This window comes from Oncorhynchus clarkii, chromosome 5, assembly GCF_045791955.1.
Source record: "Oncorhynchus clarkii lewisi isolate Uvic-CL-2024 chromosome 5, UVic_Ocla_1.0, whole genome shotgun sequence".
Taxonomy (NCBI): Eukaryota; Metazoa; Chordata; class Actinopteri; order Salmoniformes; family Salmonidae; genus Oncorhynchus; species Oncorhynchus clarkii.
This window is the reverse complement of record NC_092151.1, coordinates 28,101,628-28,117,546: the sequence shown is the minus strand read 5'-3', so window position 1 is coordinate 28,117,546 and position 15,919 is coordinate 28,101,628. Positions and strand designations below refer to the sequence as shown.

General features: G+C 41.2%; 1 protein-coding gene across 3 annotated transcripts; it reads right to left on the bottom strand.

The window, feature by feature from the left end:
• Positions 1-1,636: 1,636 nt before the first annotated feature.
• Positions 1,637-14,490, bottom strand: LOC139408605 (phosphatidylinositol-4-phosphate 5-kinase, type I, beta a). 3 transcript variants are annotated; one of them, XM_071152680.1, is made up of 15 exons: positions 14,380-14,474; positions 10,797-10,853; positions 9,586-9,644; positions 9,268-9,398; positions 8,774-8,891; positions 8,421-8,573; positions 5,999-6,295; positions 5,091-5,284; positions 4,862-4,942; positions 4,728-4,776; positions 4,569-4,653; positions 4,326-4,463; positions 4,083-4,203; positions 3,793-3,880; positions 1,637-2,837 (listed from the first exon to the last, which is right to left on the bottom strand). In XM_071152680.1, exons 4-15 carry the CDS (start codon positions 9,306-9,308, stop codon positions 2,835-2,837), a joined length of 1,368 nt encoding a protein of 455 aa, XP_071008781.1. In that variant the 5' UTR covers positions 9,309-9,398; positions 9,586-9,644; positions 10,797-10,853; positions 14,380-14,474; the 3' UTR covers positions 1,637-2,834. The 3 variants fall into 3 exon arrangements, with proteins under 3 accessions (XP_071008781.1, XP_071008780.1, XP_071008779.1); XM_071152679.1 differs by lacking the exon at positions 9,586-9,644 and adding an exon at positions 13,852-13,908 and having other exon boundaries at positions 14,380-14,443; XM_071152678.1 differs by lacking the exon at positions 9,586-9,644 and having other exon boundaries at positions 14,380-14,490.
• Positions 14,491-15,919: the final 1,429 nt, after the last annotated feature.

Here is a 15,919-nt window from a genome sequence, read left to right as displayed (position 1 = left end):
TCAGGTTGTGTCGATATAGGACTCGTTTTACTGTGGATATAAATACTTTTGTACCTGTTTCCTCCAGCATCTTCACAAGGTCCTTTGCTGTTGTTCTGGGATTGATTTGTACTTTTCGCACAAATGTACGTTCACCTCTAGGAGACAGAACACGTCTCCTTCCTGAGTGGTATGATGGTCCCATGGTGTTTATACTTGAGTACTACTGTTTGTACAGATGAACGTGGTACTTTTAGGCATTTAGAAATTGCTCCCAAGGATGAACCAGACTTGTGGAGGTATACCATTTTTTTTCTGAGGTCTTGGCTGATTTCTTTTGATTTTCTCATGATGTCAAGCAAAGAGGCACTGAGTTTGAAGGTAGGCCTTGAAATACATCCACAGGTACACCTCCAATTGACTCAAATGATGTCAATCAGCCTATCGGAAACTTCTAAAACCATGACTAAAAGAGCTTGGAAAATTCCAGAAAAGACAGTCAACTTAGTGCATGTAAACTTCTGACCCACTGGAATTGTGATACAGTGAATTGTAAGTGAAATAATGTCTAAACAATTGTTGGAAAATTACTTGTCATGCACAAGTAGATGTCCTAACCAACTTGCCAAAAACATAGTTTGTTAACAAGAAATTTGTGAGAGGTTGAAAAGCGAGTTAATGACTCCAACCTAAGTGTATGTAAACTTCCGACTTGTAAACTTCCGTAATATGGCTTTTTTCTTGGCTTGGCTTCCCCACTGATTTTACTCACACACCGCTACTACTGCACTAACATATTTAGGATACAACATCCAAATTGCAACAGTCCATGGGATCATAATACAGGCATATATCATAGCATCCTATTTACTACCCAACCACAAATTACTGCACACATTTCTATCAATAATTATGATAAAACATGGCCTTAAATATACTGTAGTTTAGTGATTAATTTAACATTGAAAAATGTAAAAACAGGGGAAATCTGAGGGGGCATGTACCCTTGTGCCCCCCTTTGGGCATGACGCCACTGCATGCATGGCTTGATTGTATTTAAACAGGGTACATTGACAGCACTATGTCCGACAATATCCATAGGAGAGTAATAGCGAGATTACCTGATGTGTAGGTTTAGTGGGCTCCAAACTGTGATCCACCTAAAACCTTTTGAATTTGCCTATACATCTCCAGATAATCAAAACAATGTTTTAAGCCACAACAGCCCAGTCTTAAGCCGTGACCCAGGAGGACTTGGGTGTGAATCACCAGGGGTCCTGACCACCATCTCACTCACCATTTGGAAAATACTACCCTATGAGTGATATTGCACAACACTCAATTGACTTCCACCAACAGTTTTCCAATCAAAGATTTATGATTATTTCAAATAAGTAATCAGATTGAGGCTGTAAACAGTTGATCAATTTACTGCAAAAGCAGTTGTCTTTTAAAAACTCAGTTACTTTCTATGTTCAGTTTTTACTGAAAAAGCCTCTTCTATATGGAATTTTGATGGCATTTGCATCTACTCATAACAATCCTGGAAGATGAAAGAAAGATTAGTAATTCTATTCACATTATGCCACCTACGGATCATTTATGGAAATTATTACGCTGCCCTTTTAGGGCTGAAGAATTTAGAGATGAAAACACGTTATTGCATAAAATCTGATTTTATTTTGGCAGCATCCAGACAGGCTGTCCAATTCAGATTCTTGCCCAATAACTGGTCTTTTCATCAATCAGATTAGGTCTTTTGACAATAATTTAGCATCAAAAACAAAATTAAGCTTCCTGTATAAACTGAGCCAATTAGTATTTTCTATAAATATAACATACATTAGGCCAACTGTACATTTAATTATCTTAAATACATAATTTTACAAAGAAAATGTATAATCATGACTGATCATTAATAGGACAACAGCTACATTAAATACATAATGAAATGTGTGATCATGAAAGGAAGACAATTGATATGGCATATTCACAAATCGTTAGCTACATGACATACACCTTGGATGGTATTCCTTCACCATGGCATTGTTTTAAAATCTTGACCAAGTCATTGAACATTGATTGGCAACTCCTGTATGTCCTCTACTTTGTGTCCCCTGGTGTCCAAGGTCTGCTGCACTGATTGTGAAGTGACTTGATGGGTTGATTTGAGGACTCAGAGGTATGTCATGTAAATGAAGCATTTGCCCAATGCAATATTTTCTGGTCCTACTTTAAATTATTTATCTTCATTTCTGCAAAAAAAAAAAAGTGTCTCTGTGCATGTATATACTTTTTTTTAGTATGCTTCAAATAAAAACCTGAAGAAATGTATCTTCCAGGGATCCAGCCTCAGAGAATTTAACTATATTATTAGTGATGTCAATAGAAAATAATCAATCACATGGATGTGCATACAAATACAGATCTCTTTTAGAGAAGCAATGAATAGAAGTGATTTGACATGCTCCTCAAGGGCTGCGTTTACACAAAAAGCCCAATTCTGATATTTTTTCTACTAATTCGTTTTTCGAGCAATCACATCAGATATTGTTCAGAGCTGACCTGATTGGTCAAAAGACCAATTAGTGAAAAAAATATTAGAATTGGGCTGCCTTTGTAACAGCCTTAGTCTCCATCTCAAAACCTTAGGGCTGTCTCTGATGTTACAGTAGCAGCAAAGTGTACTGTAGCAGGAGAAAGCAGCTTCATAGTGCAGGTCACAACATTAAAAGGCAATACAGTTTGTAGAGGAGTGCTGTCATGATAGCATTTGTTGTGCAGTTGATGCTTAGAGGTCATCGTCTATTTTGTGGTGCTGTTGGATGAGACATGTCATCTTCTGCCACCAGTCTTCACTAGAATGCAGAGGTTGAGTATCAGTGATGTAACAGAGGAGCATTGTTGGTGATGACTTCATTGATTATTTGTTTGGTAGTGATTTCACACAGGATTGGGCAGAGAAGAACAAAAGTGATGCTGATGTCAGTGACAAAAAAAAAAAAAAAAATTCAGGAATAGGTTATCAATAAACGTCACAATACAGTGCAGAGCTTTCGATTTGGCTGCTGGGGGGGGCAAGGAGACCCCCAGCTTCGCTAAAACCATTGACAACCATGTGCCGTTTAATTTTTGGTTTTAGCTACCTATTGAACTACACATTTGTTATTCCAATTGAGCAGATTTATCTCTATCAGAGTTATACAGCAAGTCACTGCATGCTTTTCATGATCAGTAAACATCAATTGATCTTGTATTTTCAGATAGCTAATCAAACAGCATGTAATTTAGCTTGCGTCAGATGAGATTTTTGGTAAGAACTTGACAAAGCATGCCGCAAAGTTGTATAGTCTGTTTGTTTCTGTTGTTGGTCTTGGCTAGCTTAATGTTCCGGTCGGTAGTAAGCTAGCACTCACTCAAGTGGCTGATAGCATCGTCATGAAAAGGGGCATGAGGGAAGCCTTACAATATTACATTTCTCTAAGTAGTGAGAACGCTAGGGAGCAGGCAAAATGTTGAAAAGTAATCTTTAGACATGTTGTATTTTTCTTAAATGTAGTTTTGTAATTGACTAAAACAGACAAGAAAATTGTGTTTTTGCTGTGAGCCAATGCGATAACCTAGGTAACCACGTAGGTAAACAAGGTCATGACGTAGTATCTAATACCGACTGGGCCCCATGAGTGACTTCAAAGGGCATGGAATATTTATGATATCAGAGAAAACAAGCGGTGGTTATAGAGAATGGAAAAATATATATTCTATTAAGCAATTTCTGGCTAACTAAATACATATTGTATCTTGTACACCCACCAAGTAGACATCATGTACAGAGTCTGGGCTGCCTTGGGTAGGGGGAAAGGGGACAGTGTCATCCAGGGCCACAGTCATACAAGAGGCACTGGGAAGACAGTGGGAAGAGAAACAATAACTCCATCACTGTCTTACAGAACAAACAGTTGATTCCAGCAAGGGATGAGCCTTGAAAGGTACTGTGTATGGGTGCTAAGGTGGTTAAGGAAGGGATGAGGTGTATATGAAGTGGGGCAGTGTACAATCAGGGTGTTGAAGTGTAAACATTATATGAACAGTTGACACTGTACCTATTCTCCAGGTGCTCCTCAAGGTCTTTCTTGATAGTCTGAAGAGCGGAGGAGGAGAAGGAAACAGCCTGCTTTATACTTTTAGGGAGTGTGACTAGGTCAGGGTGCTTGGAGGAACTTACTGTTGAACAAAACAGAGAAATACAAAAAAAGCATAAAGAACAGATAAATCAGAGATTGCATGATGTGAGAAGTGTGTGTGTACAGGCCCAATAGATTGTGTAGTTTATAAAGGGTGACTACATGGTCTGTCCAGGCACTCCATGCTTTGGGCCTTCCTCTCATCCTTCTCCTCCTTTTGGGGGGACAGCACCTCTTGGGAGGCTGACCTCATCGCATGGATGGAGCTCCTCTTCCTCTTAGAGGATGCTCCTCTTAGAGCTGAGGGAAAGGGAGCATTAGTGAAATGACTAAGCAAATGAATGAGAAAATATGATAAAGGACATGAGGCAACCAGTTGAGTGCGTGTGTGAGTCAGTCACTTACGATGGATCTTTTTGAATACAGTGCCACCCATGAAATTAAGAAATCTGTCTGCATAGAAACCGGGCCTGTGAACTGAGACGGTGTCCTGAAACACAAACAGGTGTCAGGCCACTATGACAAATGGAATATGAACACAATCACACATGCATACTAACCTACCCCATCGTGTACAAGGGCCTTCCAGGAGTGCTCCATTTTCTTAATTAACCTTGAAAAGAAGCTCAGATGTTACGTGACAAAGATGTGTTTTTCTTGATGGCAGTGCCAACAGTGGTTCCACGAAAAGCTCTTACCTGTAGGACTGTAGGATATCAATGATCCCCAAGAAGATCAACAGCTTCTCATCTTTGTGTTTTGCTGGAATTCCACCCATTCTGATAATATCAAAAACACATTTATGTTATGCAGTGTATGACTGAATCATGGTGTGAATAATGCAATGTACTAACGTTTACAATGACTCATTGTGTATTCAGTGATATGTCATTGGTTAAAGGGCCTTAAGGGGAATCTTCGGCTCACGTGTCATCGTCTGCCACTGGCTCTGCAACCTTGCCATCGCCTTCCCCTTGGATGGACTCCAGGGCGGTGGAGTAGAGGACCCTCTGGCTGTTGAGGCGCTTACTGTCCCCCCTGGCCCCCCTTTCCAGACTCTTGTCCAGAACATGCACCCCTAGCAGGAGACTGTAGTCCATGATCTTAAAGCTCTCCAGGACCTGACCGAGACATAACCACACACATTAATATGTCAGGAACATAAAAGGGCCGCAACATGCTTCTGGTCAAGGACTCCTGGTCCTACATGTGAACAAAGCACAAACATGACCACATTTTGTTCCCACTTAATAAACAATCCTCTTAATTGGCATCTCCACGTGACCTTTGAAAACCACCCATGCTGAAAGCTGTAAAAGAAAGAGCTGGATTATCAAACCAAACATACTCAAACCTCCAGTCTTCTGACCAAACACTGATGTGAAGCTGTAACTCCTCTAAACAAAGGCCTTTTCAGTGCCTGGGTTACCGAACACATTTACTGTAGGCTTATACTGTGTTGCTGCCTACATACCACATTGGGTTGGGTGACTGTTATCCTGCCGCAGTCCAGTCCCTAAGCCTTGTAATGAGTCAGGTGTTCTGCTCTGGGCTGTTCTTGAAAGTAATCCCTGTTGAGGGGTCTACTGTGCTTTCCCAGTAATCAAACATACAGTACTAATGAGATCATTCAGAAGAGCTTAAGGTGGAGAGCCCCGTCATCCTTTCATAATATTAATCGACAATGAGGGTTCAAAGTTCAGTGACATCAGCGATATAGCCAACCAAATGCTACTGAAGGAACTACTATTTTCCTGTCACACCAATTTGACTAGCCTTCCTGTTTTGAATATGCAATACCAATATGTAAGTGAATCTACTGTGAGTGGCCTCACCCTGCAATCCCTCTGCAGAGTCTTCATCAAGGCACTGTACGTGTCGCCATCAAAGTGCAGGCCCTCGAGCATCTCCTGGAAGTCCAGGTCCTTGAAAGTGGGCGAGGACTTGGCACGCTCCTTGCGCGAGGCATGTCGTTTGTAGGTGGAGCCTTTCAGGTCATATTTGTAGTGCATCTTAAGGGCCCTGGGCAACACGTTGTTCATCACCACCAGACGGATGTTGACCCCGGCACACTGGATGCAGTAAAGGCCATAGAACTTAGGTAGCAGTGTCCTCGGGTTCTGATTCAGATTCTGACAGAGGGAAAAACAGATAAACGGTCATATGAGAATATGATCAAGTGTGTTACTAACACTTAAATAAAAAGAGACTTTCTGGAAGATTTGCATAATCTTTAGCAAGTAGTTCTGAAAGTAACGAGCAAAAACAGGTCTCCGGAAATTGCGTACTACGTCATATACAGTGCCTTCAGAAAGTATTCAGACCCCTTTACTTTTTCCACATTTTGTTAGACTTATTCTAAAATAAATTAAATAAAAAAACATCAGCAATCTACACACAATACCCCATAATGACAAAGCGAAAACAGTTTAGACATTTTTTGCATATGAATAAATACCTTATTTACATAAGTATTCAGACCCTTTACTATGAGACTGCAAATTGAGCTCAGGTGAATCCTGTTTCCATTGATCATCCTTTAGAAGTTTCTACAGCTTGGAGTCCACCTGTGATAAATTCAATTGATTGGACATGATTTGGAAAGGCATACACCTGTCTATATAAGGTCCCACAGTTGACAGTGTCTGAGCAAAAACCAAGCCATGAGGTCGAAGGAATTGTCCTTAGAGCTCCGAGACAGGATTGTGTTGAGGCACAGATCTGGGGAAGGGTACCAAAAAATGTATACAGCATTGTAGGTCCCCAAGAACACAGCCTATTTAATCACTCAATGGAAGACGTTTGGAACCACCAAGACTCTTCCTAGAGCTGGCTGCCGGCCAAACTGAGCAATCAGTGGAGAAGGGCCTCGGCCAGGGAGGTGACCAAGATCCCGATGGTCACTCTGACAGAGTTCCTCTGTGGAGATGGGAGAACCAGAAGGACAACCATCTCTGCAGCACTCCACCAATCAGGCCTTTATGGTAGAGTGGCCAGACGGAAGCCACTCCTCAATAAAAGGCAGAGGAGTCAGTCCATTTGGAGTTTGCCAAAAGGCACCTGAGGAATCTCAGACCATGAGAAACAAGATTCTCTGGTCTGATGTAACCAAGATTGAACTTTGTGGCCTGAATGCAAAGCATCTTTCAGCGGCAAAGACTGGGAGACTAGTCAGGATTGAAGCAAAGATGAACAGAGCAAACTAGAGATCCTTGTTGAAAACCTGCTCCAGAGCGCTCAGGACCTCAGAATGGGGCGATGGTTCACCTTCCAACAGGACAATGACCCTAAGTACAGAGCAAAAACAATGCAGGATTGGCTTAGGGACAAGTTTCAATGTCCTTGAGTGGCCCAGCCAGAGCCCAGACTTGAACCCGATCTAACATCTCGGGAGAGACCTGAAAATAGTTGCTGCACAACGCTCCCCATCCAACCAAACAGAGCTTGAGGGGATCTGCAGAGAAGGGAGAAACTCCCCAAATACAGGTGTGCCAAGCTTGTTGCGTCATACCCAAGAAGACTCAAGGCTGTAATCACTGCCAAAGATGTTTCAAAGTACTGAGTAAAGGGTCTGAATACTTATGTAAATGTGATCTGTTTATTTTAATAAATTAGCAAAAAATTCTAAACCTGTTTTTGCTTTGTCATTATGGGGTATTGTGTAGATTGTGTGGTGTAGATGTTTTTTTATTTAATTCATTTTAGAATAAGGCTGTAACCTAACAACATGTGGAAAAGGGGTCTGAATACTTTCTGAAGGCACTATGTGCAGTACGTCACTGCTCTTTCTATTTGCTGTGTCACTAAGCCATTGAGCCTGCCCTGCAACCTCATTGGATAACACTCGGCAGGCCTGAGCCAGCCTCCTTTCACTGTGCGACTGCTCGATGTGCATCTTGCTAGCTGTCACTCAAATGGCGAGGGGCTGAAGCTCATTGGCTGGAAATCGAATTGCTAAGGAGCTGGCCCATGTGGGCCAAACTTGCAGTACTCAAAATAGCACCACACAACTTCCAGAAAACAGTTGCTTTCAAACTAGGGATTTCATGGCTAATTGAAGTAAGACAGTAATTCTCATATTATGCATGCATGAACTACAAATTGCCCAAAGATGGAGGTTTAAAAAAGATGTTCCGGAATGTCTCTTTAAATAATACTTTACAATCTATGAATTTGAATTTTCTGAAAGTACTAAAGATAAAGAATTGCCCCATTTATGGAGCCAGGAATGGTGTTTGTGTAAAGGGAGAGGCTCACCATGTAGTAACCAGGAAGGAGTTTCTGCAGAAATTCAGCTTCTTTATGTTGCACAGTCTTAATGATGAACTCATCGTCGCTGGTCAGGTAGAACCAGGAACTGCTGGCCCCGGGGTTGGACAGCTCAATCAGAGGTTCGTTACAGATGGAGTACTGGAATTCATACAGGATGAGCTATTATCACGCATTCATATAGACAGGAATGCAACAAGGATGTATCAAACAAAACTAAATTGTGCTCTTATTGATACATCATGGACAACAGGGTGAATTACTACATGATTGTATGCTGCATTATCAGTGAAGAACATGGTATGTAGGAGTGTTTTCTGTGAAGGGCTTTCCACACTAACCAGGTAGTCATCTGCTTTGATGCCAAAGAGCTCTCGGAAGTAGCGGAAGGCGAGAGGGGCGTAGGTTTTGAGACGGAAGTCTGGGAAGTGGTGTGCTGGTGTCATGTTGCTCCCCTCACTGACGACACAAACAGATTAGTGTTAGTACAACACCTATATACAAACACTCATTTAGGACTGAAAATATGTATATTTGCAACAGAGAATATTGACTGAGTGATGCAAGGAAGCTATTGAAGTGTACACTAAGCATCAGTTGGGTGATACGCAGTGCCTAACAGATGCCACAACAGATGTGCGTCTTTCAGTGACGCTTAGAGGGTCACGCTAAATGTTGTAGTTAACATTTGTAGTGAAAGGGACTTCTGTGTCAATGGGAAAATTTGACCAATGCGGTTTAGATATGCTTCTTTTACAGGGTTTGTGCTGTATTAGTGTCACTAACTAGTGATGTGTAGAACCCTGCTGAGTGATGCCAGTGCTGTGTACTATACCTGGGTAGGAAGACACTCTCCACCATGTAGAAGTCCTGCATGAGTACATCTCTGTCAGGCTTGGATGTCAGGTTCCCCACTGCGTACCCAATGCCCAGCTGGATGGCTCCTTTCAGGGCAGCCGCTGTGGGCTGGGACCACACAGACATGTTCTCACAGGGTACCAGTGAAAAGTCCAATGTGCAGAGGTAATTGAGGTAGCTACAGTACATATAAATCAGGATAGATAATAAGCAGTAGCAGCAGAGTGTGTGATGAGTCAAAAGAGTTGGTGCAATGGAAGGGAGAGTTAATGTAGATAGTTAACCAAATAGCTACCTGGACTATGTAGCAGTCTTATGGCTTGGGGCTAGAAGCTGTTCAGGGTTCTGTTGGTTCTAGAGCGGCGGATAACATGATTACATTGAGTCACACAAGGCACGCTGACTGCCCTGAAGATTGTTTCTGCCTTTCCATCAGTTCAGGATCACCAACTCAGTGGCCTTGTGGTTAGTGTCCACCATGTGATTGGAAGTATGATCCCTGGCAGAGTCATACCAAAGACTGTAAAAATGGGACCTGTTGCATATCTGCTTGGCACTCCGCGTTAGGGGGATGGAGTCGGGGTAAGGCCCTGCGATAAATTAGCGTACTGTCCAGGGGGTGTACTTGTACTTCAAGCTGCTTCACGCTACAAAGGTGTTTGGCTACCTACATTGGTATAGGATGGAAAAGCCCAAATCAGTTAAAGCTGAAGGTGGTCCCGACATATCAGATGTACAGAAATTGTGTTTCCTCTGGAACCTTACCCATTATAACCCAACTTCCAATCTCAGGGTGGACACTAACCACAAGGCCACGGAGTTGTTAATCCTGAACTGATGGAAATTCAACAACAAAAAAATCCTCAACACAGTGGATGATCTACCTAGTCACGTCATCGGCTGCTCTGGATCCAACAGGACCCTGGACAGCATCTAGCCATACGATTGCTAAATAGTTATCTAAATAGCTACCTGGACTGGACTATCTGCATTGACCCCCCCCATTGCACCAACTCTTCTGACTCATCACATACACTGCTGCTTATTATCTATCCTGTTTCCTAGCCACTTTATCCCTACCCTTGTACTATACATATCTACCTCTGCAGATCGACTTGGTACTGCTACCCTGTGTATAACAAAGTTAGTTACTCATTGTCCATTTATTCCTCGTTATTAACTTTTAATATTATTTTTCTCTGCATTGTTGGGAAGGGCCCAAAGTAAGCATTTCACAGTTAGTTGACACGCTGTTTACAAAGCACGTGACAAATAACATTTGATTTCATCAGCAAGCACAAACAGACTGAGCACCATTATAACACTCCACCAACACTAGTCTCGTGAGGACAAAGAATTGACCAATATTTCAGAGGAATAGCAGTTATTCTTCTTGGAGCTCAGTTCACCAATAGGACCATGTTCATTCTCAGAAGGTCTTTATACAGGATTTGTACATGTGCTATGCAGTATAAATTAACTAATCGGGGCCCAAAGACTCCATACCTTTTTGTAATCTTTTGACCCACTGGTTCCTCCACTTTCAGTGGTTGTTGTTGCCATCTTTTGGATAGAAAGAACATCAATTAATTTAGAAACAAGTTCAAGTATACACCTTTTCACCCTCTAACATGATGTACTAATATATGTATTATAATCATGGTTCTGGTATATCATTATTAACCATCAATCAAATGTATGATAAAAATCGAATTATTTTATTCAGAAGTTGTCACAAATTGCTTTCCAGATATCCAGACTAAAATTCTAAAAGCGCAAGCAATGCCACCTGGTTCTTTTGTTAAGCATAAAAACAAGAAACAGGAGAGTTCCTATTCCATGACACAATAAAATTGTGTGATATGAGGGTTGCATCTACAGCAAATATTTTGCAATTACTGCATATCCCAGTTACACACTTCCTAGAGGAGATAGTCAAGTCCAGAACATTCTGAGCACTGTATACCACCATACAGATGTTTGTATCTACTATCCCACTCGCCATGAAGTTTATCTTCTAAACACCATTGACAAAATGAAGGTTTCTGCAATCAGCTTGCTGAAAATACATTGTACTGTAGCAAATATAAACAAACAAAGTCAAGAGTATTCAGGTGACCAAAAATATCTCCTAACGCCAACATCAATAGTCAAAAGAAGTACACCAGAACTAAATCCATCTGAGGCTTCACTGTGAGAATATTATTCAGCTCTGAAAAAGGCTTCTTCCATAACAAACAATCTTCCATTCCCAGCCACACAGTATACTCCAAACTCTTCTGCGTATGTTCCATAGTTTCTGATAATGTCCAATACCTATGGCATCTTGTAGTCTAGAATGAGAGAGAGACATACGCACCTCTCTGGGTAGTGCTGTGCTGTGCTGTGAGGAACTGTGGGGCAGAAAGGGTCTATAACTCTACTCTGCTGACTGGACCCTTCAACACAACCCTTGATCCCAATTAAGGAGGATTGAAAAACCAGTGGAGGCTAAATCTCCCCCAGGAACATTCCAAGAATTCTGAAATTCATGATTTAAAGTCTCTGCCTATATGTTGACAACTATAACCTTAAAATCATGATTAGGCCCATATAACAATGGGTCTCATGTCCACTTCACTAAGCAACTTTACCTCTGGAGCTACTTGTTGTTTTGGTTATTTGGGCAGAGGTAGCCTAATTGAAAGAGCTTTGAATTTCAGACTTCTTGGAATGTCCCTGGGGGAGATTTAGCTTCCACTGGTTTTTCAACCCTCCTTAATTGGGATCAAGGGTTGTGTTGAGGGGTCCAGTCAGCAGAGTAGAGTTATAGACCCTTTCTGCCCCACAGTTCCTCACAACACAGCACTACCCAGAGAGGTGCGTATGGCTCTCAATCTTGGAAAATAATTATTTTACACACCCACATTGTGTTGAGAAAAATTACACAATTTTTATTTTATTGTGCTGCTTTATCATGTTTTCAATGTGAATGCAATTCATCTGCTAGCCTCATACCAACCCATGAACCACTCACATTCTCAAGGAGCTAACATAAGTGACTGCCTCAGGCAAGCATCTCCGTGTTCATAAAGTTGACTGGGGCCCATCATCAAATATGCATCTAATGGACCTGCTTCAAAGTGCAAAACTGTGTGCGAAGTGTTTTATTCTTTGGAGAGGTCTGATGAGATTGAGAATACAATCATTGTATTCTCAATCATTGTGATCAGAGCTAAAGCAGACTGTTTCATACCCACTGGGCACACACTGGTTGAATCAATGTTGTTGCGACGTCATTTCAATTAAATTACGCTAAACCGATGTTGAATGCCTTTGCCTAGTGGGTATGGGTTTATTATAGCTCACGTTCCCTGCTTGCTTGTCACTGTACTGGGCTCACGTACTGTGAATGGTGTTTGGTAACACTTCATTATGATGGGGTTTCAGTTCAAACTGGTTAACTTGTTAAATGCATAAAATAATGCGCCAGAACCAAATCATGTCAATGCAGAAGCAGGACTACAGTGGAACCTATAGTCAGATTTAGGATTTGAGTGTTGGGGTTATGGTAAGGGCATCACAGTTATAGTGTGGTAGTTTTCCTGTTTTGCCCTCAAATTGCTCTTCATAACCCTGTCTCTGGATTACATTATGTACAACATAACGTGAGTAAACACAAGCAACTTTTGAGTAGTCATTGCTATTCTACTTAGAATAAGTTGAGTGTCAAGAGTTGACCAGTCGTGAAAGGCTCTCCCCATCAAAAACAATGATGCAAAGAAAAGTAGTGCTTGGTCAGGCTAGATTGAATGCCATTCAGGAGTTGATGTATAATGCTAGTACTAGGGTTCTCTGTTATGTGAGCTGAAGATTCGTTGACCATGCTGTAGTCAAATATGGTACACACATTCAGCAGATGCTCTTATCCAGAGCGACTTACAAGAATGAGTGCATACATTTTCGTACTGGTCCCACATGGGAATCAAACCCACAACCCTGGCATTGCAAGCACCATGCTCTACCAAGTCAGCCACGTGGGACAATGTCTCTTTATGAGTGACGGAGAGGGGATGCAATAAACATTTTCCAAAGTTAATATTTGGTGTGTGGAGAGGGCGAGGACAAAATAAATGACGCAAATAAGGCACGAGATCACCTAAGCAAACAATGGACTGGAAGAATTGTAGGATAGGTGGCAGGAGAGCAGATTAATCAGAGGGAGGAACCCTGCCAAATTTGAACAAAGAAATCTCTGAAAGCAAGCCTATTAAGAGCGGTCCATGGGGACTATTCTAATCAAGTAGAAGTTCATAGAAATATCTGGTTTACTGTGTATCTTATGCCTGAATGCTGAAATGCAGTCAGAGCCAAAATAGTACAGGCATCATGTTCTGTTGTTACATAATATCATATGCAGGTCAACAACTCGGGTTACTGAATTGTGTATACTTTTATCACAGGCTAATCATATTCATAACTGTCATAATGATGCATGAACAGGAGAACAATTGTAAGTAGCCTATGTTCTTCTACAGCGTGTAGTTAGTTCCTTCTGTCAGGTTATGGGGAAGTGACAAACCAGATGTATTTCCTCCTGTTGTTACGGCCAATGGTGCTTTCAAGACAACTGGGAACTCTGAAAGAAAACGAGGTGAAATCATTACGTCAGTGATCTTCAGGTCGGAACTCTAGAAAGAGGGCCATGTTCGACTTTTCCCAGTCGGAGCTCGTTTTTTCAGAGTTCAGTTGTCTTGAGCAAACTGAAGTCGGCATTCGGAGATTTCCGAGTTCAGTTGTTTTGAACGCGGCATAAGCAAATCAGCGTCTTGTCATCATCAATAGTTTGCGTTACAAAGATAAAGTAAAATCCTACTAAGACTGCTTGAATAGGCTTTACCAACAACTGCAAAAGAGAAGTGATTGAGTGCGAACTTCGACTGTCAAGAAAAGTTGTTTTATGAAACAAAAAAAGGTAACGACGCCCAAAACGTCGGCAGGTGGCGGCACCAACAATATGACCGACATCTTCAGGTGGTGACAAGTTGGCAAAAGTAATTGTTGACAAGACAACACAGTCTTTTCGCTTATAAAATATGTTTGTCCTTACCTTGAATATTATCGCCGTGTTTAAATGAAAAGACAAGTAACTTTGCAACCAGGCTTCATCGTTTCTGGCTCGTCTGAAGGCTTGTGGTAATCAGTGACGTGCGAGCATCCTCGGTGCTTCCGTGCCATTCTCCGCCTACTGTCACGTACCTTTAAGTAGCCTAGGCCTACAACCCGGAGGTTGGTGCCTACATATTCGAAGCTGTTCTCTAATGAACAAATCAATTGAAACACTTAACCTATAGTTAAATGCATTCCGGTACTCCCATGGAATTGAAGTCAAATAGCCTGCAACCAATAGGCATATTATGAGTTGTTATTTAGTAAATGCACAAAACAAAAGTGTTAAATATTAGACTACTATATATTTTTTGTGTTGGTTATGACTGGGAGATGACTGTAGCCTATACTTAGCCATAAACCATCATTTTTTGTTCAGAACTGTGAGTTGTATAGGTGTAGCCTAGTCAGTAGGGGGTGCAATTGGTTCAGAATCATAATAACCTAGGCCTACTATACTCTGAAGCTCAGCATCCCCACGTGAGAAAGTATACATTTTACAATATAATATGACAGTTGGCTACTTACTATAAAATTCTGTAGTATACTATAGAATACTATACTACACACTGTAAATCTCTAACATGTGTAGTACTTACTATAGAATGTTGTAGAATACTGTAGTAAATACTACAGTATAATCTGCAAAACAACACTGTAGTAAATACTAAAGTAATGTCTGCAAAAACACTACAATCTGCAAAAACACAACACTTTTTAACTATAGTAAATACTACAGTATTTAATTTGCATACTGACGCCTAAGAAGTGTGTCAGAGTAGGTGCTGTAAATGTAAGATCTGGTGAAAGAATAAAAGACTGTACTTAAAGGACTTGACAGTTTGGATATTTCTGATTTTGAGCATTTTAAAGCTCAAAAGATTGTATGAAAACCTTTTAAATGTTCCACCTGAGAGAGAGAGAACATGGCTTCCCACACACACAGCAGTGCTGAAGAGCTGCTTTGCGTCACTGGGGGACAGACCAACAAACCGCTCTTTGAATTGTTGTGAAGTAAGAGTAACACAGAAATTACACAATGTCAACTCATAAAACCTGATTTATAGAGGAATGAACGATTCAGTCTCTTACCACCCCTTCTTTCTGTGGCATTCGGCTGCAGACGAAAACAGTGAACATGCAATCCAGATGTTATTTACTATAAGGGAATAATTATCAGGAGACAAGGTGCTAATAGACAAATCAAGGGTAAGTCTAGAATTATTTTCTGAGTATAACAATTCAGCATGGTCTTTTCTCCGCTGCCACATGCAGTGACATCAATCAGGAAAGACGCCAATGGTTTTGATAAGTCAATGTGATTGTGTGATTATTGGATAAACGGTAGGATCCAAGGGGGCAGACGGCAGGGAATAGAGCTGCTGGGAGAAAGTGCTCTGATTATGGACAGGCTCATATTACAGTTGTGAGGGAGAGTGACCAGGTCACACTACATGCTACACTAAGGAATAGGATCGGAC

Excerpts from the sequence above, each read along its gene's own strand:
- LOC139408605 (XM_071152678.1), bottom strand. The coding sequence starts at position 10,853 with ATGGCAACAACAACCACTGAAAGTGGAGGAACCAGTGGGTCAAAAGAT. Across the intron at positions 9,399-10,796 it reads GGTCAAAAGATTACAAAAAG|CCCACAGCGGCTGCCCTGAA; the intron begins GTATGGAGTCTT and ends GTGTGGTCCCAG. Across the intron at positions 5,285-5,998 it reads CTCTGCAGAGGGATTGCAGG|GTCCTGGAGAGCTTTAAGAT; the intron begins GTGAGGCCACTC and ends TGTCTCGGTCAG.